The sequence below is a fragment of the Camellia sinensis genome, chromosome 10 (assembly GCF_055761805.1).
Source record: "Camellia sinensis isolate YWXY chromosome 10, ASM5576180v1, whole genome shotgun sequence".
Taxonomy (NCBI): domain Eukaryota; kingdom Viridiplantae; phylum Streptophyta; class Magnoliopsida; order Ericales; family Theaceae; genus Camellia; species Camellia sinensis.
This window is the reverse complement of record NC_138970.1, coordinates 140597769-140605444: the sequence shown is the minus strand read 5'-3', so window position 1 is coordinate 140605444 and position 7676 is coordinate 140597769. Positions and strand designations below refer to the sequence as shown.

The 7676-nt window shown below is 39.4% G+C and overlaps 1 protein-coding gene across 1 annotated transcript; it reads left to right on the top strand.

The window, feature by feature from the left end:
* Positions 1-1649: 1649 nt before the first annotated feature.
* On the top strand, positions 1650-2464 carry LOC145801736 (uncharacterized). The gene is made up of 4 exons (XM_082893447.1): positions 1650-1745; positions 1828-1940; positions 2044-2113; positions 2210-2464. Exons 1-4 carry the CDS (start codon positions 1662-1664, stop codon positions 2318-2320), a joined length of 378 nt encoding a protein of 125 aa, XP_082749573.1. The 5' UTR covers positions 1650-1661; the 3' UTR covers positions 2321-2464.
* The last annotated feature ends 5212 nt before the right edge of the window (positions 2465-7676 follow it).

The window sequence follows — 7676 nt, the reverse complement described above, 5'->3', positions numbered from 1 at the left end:
TGTTGGAGTCGAGGCGCATAAGGATGGCGTGGTCAAACCATCGGACGAAGTTAACCCAATGGAGTGTAATATTTCAGATGTATAAGGGGTGGATCACCAACAACATATTTTGAAGGGAACCTTGGCAAGGGACAAAAGTCATTTGCATGATGGGCACAAGCTGAACATCGAAGAAGGTAGGGACAACAACAAGAAGGGAGGCCTTCAGTCAGGGGAAACATATGAAACTGAAGATAAATACAGTCCTGACCTTCAGTCAGTGGGCGTGAAGAACGTGGCGTGCGATGTGCATACTTCTCCTACTAAGCTTGGCAAACCATTGGGAGCAACTGGAATCGTTAGAGGAAGTGCAAAGGGAAGACGAAAAGGAAAAGGAAAAGGAAAAATGTGCGGAAGTGGAGTTCAAGCCACTGAGGTCGGGGATATGCAATTGTGCATCGATAGCAAAACAAATAGTGGAGTTGACGACATCAGTTCACCTGTGGATGTTGATGGTGTGGACAACGTGAACAAGGTACAAATACTGCCTTTAATGCCCCACAAGTTGTGAATACCCAATTCATGCCCACATCAATAATGTGAATCAGTAATTTTACAATTATCTATGTTGTATTGTACTAGTTGTCAAAGAATTGCATGTTTGCAGTTATGACTGCTGCCATATGTTAGTACACATTTCTAACAAACTCCGCACCAAACATCACAAGTTGGGAAAACTCTGAGGCTCACAGTTTTTACATCATTTCACGTTTTTTTTTATGACTACAGACCTTGTAATATAAGCTTCAATATTTTTATGAAATGTGTACTGTTAGTTGGCTGTTTATTTTTGTAGGACTCATTGACGATGTTGGACAGCGAAGGGTTGTTATCGGCGGAGGAACAAAAACTTCTTCACTATGTATTTGACGATAGCAAAAATGAAATGTATTGTTTCATTTACTACTTGCAAATTTTCAATGACAGTCCACTGTGAAATAACTATCGTTCTAAGGATCATTTATTGCTTGTAGGGACATTGTTGTTTCCATGAATCTTCATGGACGGGCATGTGAAGTTGGCACCCGGCGTGACATGCGCACGCTCAAACCAGGGTCGTGGCTATCCGACACTGTAAGTGTTGGCTGCACAAATATGAATCTGCGTTTTTCAGTACCCCTAACTCAGAAACCTTTCTAATCAACTTGCCTTGTGTCTTGCATACAATGTTCCAGCCAATCAACTTGGTGGTGGTGCAATTGACTAATCGACAGAGGGATTTACACAATGACGGGAGGCACACTGATTGGTTCTTTCCCGTATATCTGTCGGTAAGTAAGTGTTTAAAACTACATTGTGTATTGTGTATGACATATTTTGACAAATGTTTCCGTCAATGACCTTTACGCATTACACATGCAGACTATGATTCTAAATAAAGATATGCAACCTCTGGACCATGAACATATCGTCACATCATTTTTCGGACATGACAGATACACTGGTGCGATTGATGCATGCCAGAGGGTAATATCAATGTTCATCCCGTTATATTAAAACGAAAATATGAAAGCCATTACATGTTTGCATGGCCTCTAAACAAGGTCTGCCGTTGTGTTTTCGTGTAGATTTACATGCCTTTCAATTACAGAGGAGTGCATTGATTGTGCGTTAAAATTGATATGGTGGACCGTGTAGCCTACCTATTCGACTCAGTCCCATCCAACCGACCGAACAAAAGGAAGCTAAATGCAGCTAAAATTTTGGTATGTCCTTCTGGTGCATTTCTGAACACTACAAAAAACTTGAACATCCTTTACGTAAACCAACTTCAACCTTGTGGAACAGGTTGAAACTATGCACGACTTGCTGCAACTACACTTTGGAAATGATTATGTTACAGACGTGCGTAGCTTCCACCGCTGCATGTTAGACGAGAGGCCAGTACAACAACTGGACGAGTAATCCACAATCCCTCCCTCACATTAATGTCTAAGCTGCATGACTGACTTAATGAACCTATTACGTATTGACGACAACTTTAATGTGAAATTATTTTTGTAGCACGTTTGACTGTGGGATGTTCGTCATCAAATTCATGCAGCAACCTGATTTAAGCCCCGGTCCACACAAGGTACATTCTACCGCTTAATTTCCATTTGTCAATCAAATCCTTCCTCGTACGTCCTCCAATTTTAACTGATTTGTCTTACGATTTTTGTGGACAAAGTTCGCTCCCTCTGTGCGTCATAAGTTGTTGGTTGACATCATTATGGATGTCAATAATGCAAAGATCGCAGAGTACCGGGAGTGCCTTCATATGAGCAATGCCACAGGCTAGGCCAGTGATGGGAATGGGCTGCCAGTACGCCAGTAATTTGGGTGGCAATAGGCCTTTAACTAATTTTTTATTCTTTGATTTCAATATGGATGTTAATTATGGGTCCCCAGTATTGTTTTTGCTGGACGATGTAAATATGGACCAACTGTAAACATGGATCAAACATGTCGATGTGGCTGCTAACTTAGTACTATTTTGTTTACGCATGTTTCTTCTTCGAATGAATGCGACTGTAACTGTATATAATTTACGGCTGCTTTTGTTACCGAAGTTAATTTATAATTTAATTACAAAAAAGGGAAAATTAATTTTCAAAAATGAAAGAAACCACATTATGAATGAAAACTCAATACTCTTCGTAGGTAAGTTATATATCAGCCCATTAGCACATATGACTCCAGCCAAAAAAAAACTTTCATGGCTTACAGGGAAGGATAAAAAAAAAATAAATCAAATCTACATATCTGCTGCATCATCAGCAGCGTCTTCTGAAGAGTTGTCCGTACTGTCTGACTGACTGTCCTCATCCATTGTCTTATCAGACTTCGCTTCGTCCGCCGTCAATTTGTCATCGGTCAGCCAATCAACGTTCTGCTTGATAGCGCCGACTTGCCGCTCCAAACTTGACAACCGTGTGTCCACTTCATTCAGCCTTTCGTAGATAGCTTGCAACTGCTGGAATACAGGAGCAACATGAGCTTCAATAATAGCTTCAATCTTGTTCGAATCGGACATTTTGTAGGAATATGTGTATGGTTTATTTTACTGACTACTTTTTTAAAGGAATGTACAGATTCATAATATTACACAACACTATGCTGTAAGTATTTGTAATATATGGTACATGACTTGTATGTTTGCAGAAGATCTCATGCATTGTGACATACATCGTATTAATTTCTCAAACTGGCCGAATTCATCTTGCAAAAATTCGTTCCTTCTTGCATGCACCAAGTCATCCGTTCAGTACCCCTGATCGTCCATTATTTGGCATTTCCAACACACATGCATTGTACCTTCCATCAGTACTATCCCACTGTCATTGATTTCCACACCCACAGTTCATCATACAGTCACATTCGTCATTTGTATTTGTGCCCCAACCCAATTACATGTCTACTCATCCCTAAAGGTTAGCAAAATTGCTCTTATCAGATACATATGCCGTTCCAATTGCACCAAACCTTTAAATGCAATACCCGCAGTCATTAAGTTGCTTTTACGCAGTTTGGGTAGTTGTTGCCACCAAACAACAATAAGTGTGTTCACGTCTTTAAACCTACCACCAACGTATTAATGACTATGGGTTGAAGGTAATTTAACATTTACAACCAACCACAAAAAAGTTTGCAACCAGTGTTGTTTCCTTTGCATTTGGGTTTGTTTTTGCGTCCATATATTCTTCGTGAACCTGCGAAAACAAAGTTGGACTCAATCAAGAAGCTTCACACCTATGGATGCACACTACGGTAAACGTGGTCGTGGACAATCACTTGCAACAGCTGGCAGCTCCCGACCGAAGTCACCAGAATTGGATTATGCAGGTGGGTATATTGATTCCTTCGGTGATCGACGTTTCTTTGAAACAGGGTTCCCACTGTGGAGTTTTGAACCTTTACGGGATTACAACTGCACCCCAATACAAGATGCTTGCCTGGGGAAGTATTTTGGAATTCCAGTTTCACTGTTTGCCAAACGAGTTCAGTGTGAACACCACTGTCGATGTGCTTTTCTGAGGGTCACAAAAGCCCGATCGGTTGAAATGCAGCGGCAATTCCCTCATGTCAGCGACTCCCAACTTAGGCATCGTTTGCAAAGTGAGGTTGATCAAATGACTCGTCGACTCATTAGGAACTCACAGATAGAGGACGCAAAGGCAGAGTCGAAGATACATGGATCGAACCCGGCATCTGCGATAAAGGCTATAATGGAGGATCCTGCACTGGTGTCGGACCCTGACCTTTCAGATTACTCAGACTCCGAAGTTGTTGATTTGAGCGAGGATTAGCAGACCTGGACATGTGTATGACATAGTAAGCGTAGTCTTGTGAGATGGCATCGTCGCATGAAAATAAATGACTTAGAAACTAACAGACCGTCATACTCTGCTAACCATTGCAACGGTGCATGCGTTAACGTCTTCATCAAAATGATTTGTTGAAGGTATTTTTTTGGGTCACCGTCCTCGACTAAAATCTGTCTTATGATTTTTGTTGGTACGATGACAAGGTAATTTTTTTGTAATGTCAATGACCGATATCAGAAACTATCATTAACCTACGTTTTGTTGATTACTTCATGTTTGTGAATCGTTCAATATGGACAACAAGGTTTAAGTGTCGGAATCATTGACTGGAATCACAAGCTGTAATTGCAAACAAAAATTGTGCACAACCAGCCAACGGTCTCATACACTCTTAACATCAATATGGGCACAAAATGTTTTGTTTTTTCAAAGACGACTGTTGTGTGGAAGCATACCCCATGGGGTCAACCTGTGCATTAGCAATTTTTCTCCCATTGTGCATTGTTATGAACTAATCAGCTCCCCTTCAAACAAAAAAATATACAATAGACCATGCAGAAACAGAGTATTGATATTCATTAATGAAGAAGTCAGCACGATGGTGAAGAAATGTACCACGCATCCTATATCTGCTTTCAACTTGCTAACAGATAATAGTTGAGGCCACAGATAAGTGACAAACAGATACTAGTTGACAGATAACAGATTTGCCAAATCTGTTAATTACAAACAAACCTGCAACACATAACAGAAGTTGTTCATTACAACCAAAATTGATGCACCCAGATAAGAGAACCTGCAATAGAAAACAGGCCACAGATAAGTGACAATGCACCGAAAAAATTCAGTCATCCACAAAGCATCCACAAAATTCATCCACAGAGCATCCACAAAAATGAATCCACATACCATCCACAAAATTCGTCCACAGATCTGCCAAATAGCATCCACAAAGCTCTTACAATGACACCAATGTTTCCCAAAATTCATTACAGACTAACATTATAAGTCACATCATAATAACTTATAAAATTCATTCCGTACATTCATTCCATAATAAAATTCATTCCACAAAGCTATTAAGTAAGTTACATCATAATAAAATTCATTCCATAAACATTATTTACATAATGAAGTACAATACAACAAAAACTGGTACAAACTTCCATTCAATTTCCCAAAATACAAAGAAGTACGAAAGTTACATGATCAAGTACAAAATGATAGAAGGGTTGTGCTACATCCCCCGAATTTGAGGGCCCCTAATCCCCTGAAAAAGCAGAACAAGGCAAAAAAAAAAAACATGCCCAAAACGACGTTGCTTTGGGCATTAGGGGGATTAGGGGGGCATTTTTAGGGGGACAAATCATTTCTCAATGATAGAAAATAGGAAAATGATTTGTCCCCCTAAAAATGCCCCCCCTAATCCCCCTAATGCCCCAAACGACGTCGTTTTGGGCAAATTTTTTTTTTTTTTTCCCTTTTTTTTTTTTGCCTTGGTTTGAAATTTAGGGGGATTAGGGGGCCAAAAATTAGGGGCATGTAGCAAGGCCCTAGAAAAAATAATGAAATACACCATCGCTTTGATTATATTTTCTATCCTTTCAAGCCTTCGACCATGGTCATTTCCCAAGTCATGAAGCCTCGTCCTTACATCGTTGAAGTGTTCTACTGTTAAAGCATCACCAGCTCTAGTGTTGGAAGGGATTGTGGACATAACGCCTTCATCATCTTCAGCCACGAAGTTGAAGTAATTGCAATAGGGAGTGGGAGTGGTACTCTACAATGCATGACAATCAGTTAGTTGAATACGACAAATATTACTGTGACTACTAAAGGATTAAAATTTCCAATACATACTTACATATTTTGATGGGCAAACAAAGCACAAACGCCCTTCATTTCCATTCTTATTGTTCTGACAATACGTATGGCAGCGGTTCTTCCACAATTGCACAGCCTCGTTTGTAATCTTATGTTGCTAATGTTAGAAGAAGAAGCCATTTTTTAAATCCGCATACATGAGAAATTTGGAGTGGTCTGCTATGCTTCTGTTTGATGGGGTTAATAGCAGGTCTAGCTTGATTTGAGGGACAGAGTGTGTCTTTACTGAAAACATCTATTTGTTCAAACTGCCATGTTTAATAGCATTTGCACAGAGGTTACACAGACTAAACTGTTAATAGCATTTGAACAAACATCGCAGCTCAATGTACACACGTAGCATTTTGAAACTGAACAAATACAGCAGTTTCAAACATAGCATTTGTGATTAATTACACACATGTTACACACATAGCATTTTCAATCTGAACAAACATGGCAGTTTTACAAACATATCAGGTCAATGTCAAGTAAATTATCAATCACACATGTTAAACAACTATTATCAACAAATCATGCTGAAGTGAAATGATTAGGTGCAGATTGTTGGAGACTGTGATTCAGTAGTTATCAAACTGAAATAGTTATCAACAAATGACACATGTGATTTTCAACAAAGCACACTGAAATACTTATCAACAAATCAGTAATAGTTATGAACATTTAAGTTCAGTTTGATAATAGTTATCAATGTTGATAATAGTTAATTCAAGTCACGCAGCTAACACATTAGTTAATAGCAGTTCATTACAACAATTCATGCGTGATTGACAACAAATTCAGCAAAATCACATTATCAATCACACATTGAAAATTATACAACTATATGCATTCGTTCAACTAATTATCAATCTGCATAATCATACTATGTTCTGCAAAGATGTGATCCTTTCATTTTATGTTGGATCAGTTTCTGCGTATTCATACTACGTTCTGCAAAATTTATACTTTAACTCTAAAAGGTAAATGCATAAATGTTCGTCACAATATGTGCCGCATTTTTCAAGCATACCATTTATCTATCTGCATAACAGTAATTTTCAAATATATTTTGTGAATCACAACCCTAACTTTTTTATTTCAGCGTTTGGAGGACGAACCTGGTTCATCTATGGCCTGAAAGCCCACGTTATCGTCAACAAATTCCTTCTCTACAGCCGATGGTGGTCGCGGTCGAGCTATGGTTCGCGAAGTAGAGAAAATGAGGGCTACAGCGGTGGGTTGGGTTTACGAGTGGGTGGCCGTCGGGAGTGGTCGCCGGTGAGGCTGGGTTCGGTGGAGGAGGAGTGAGTGTGACAGTGAGGGGGAGTGAGAATGAGATTGAGGTGTATACTCTGTATAACCTGTATAGCAGAGCGGGAAAACGGAAATTTATGTTTGGTTTGCATTTGGGAGACGAGTTTTAAAGAAAAAAATTTCTAAAAAATTGTTTGGTTTGAGTTTTTG

Bases quoted from the DNA above. Each gene is read 5' to 3' on its own strand.
- LOC145801736 (XM_082893447.1), top strand. From the start codon at position 1,662: ATGGTGGACCGTGTAGCCTACCTATTCGACTCAGTCCCATCCAACCGA. The intron at 1,746-1,827 runs GTATGTCCTTCT...CTTGTGGAACAG, and splicing joins TAAATGCAGCTAAAATTTTG to GTTGAAACTATGCACGACTT. The intron at 2,114-2,209 runs GTACATTCTACC...TTGTGGACAAAG, and splicing joins TAAGCCCCGGTCCACACAAG to TTCGCTCCCTCTGTGCGTCA.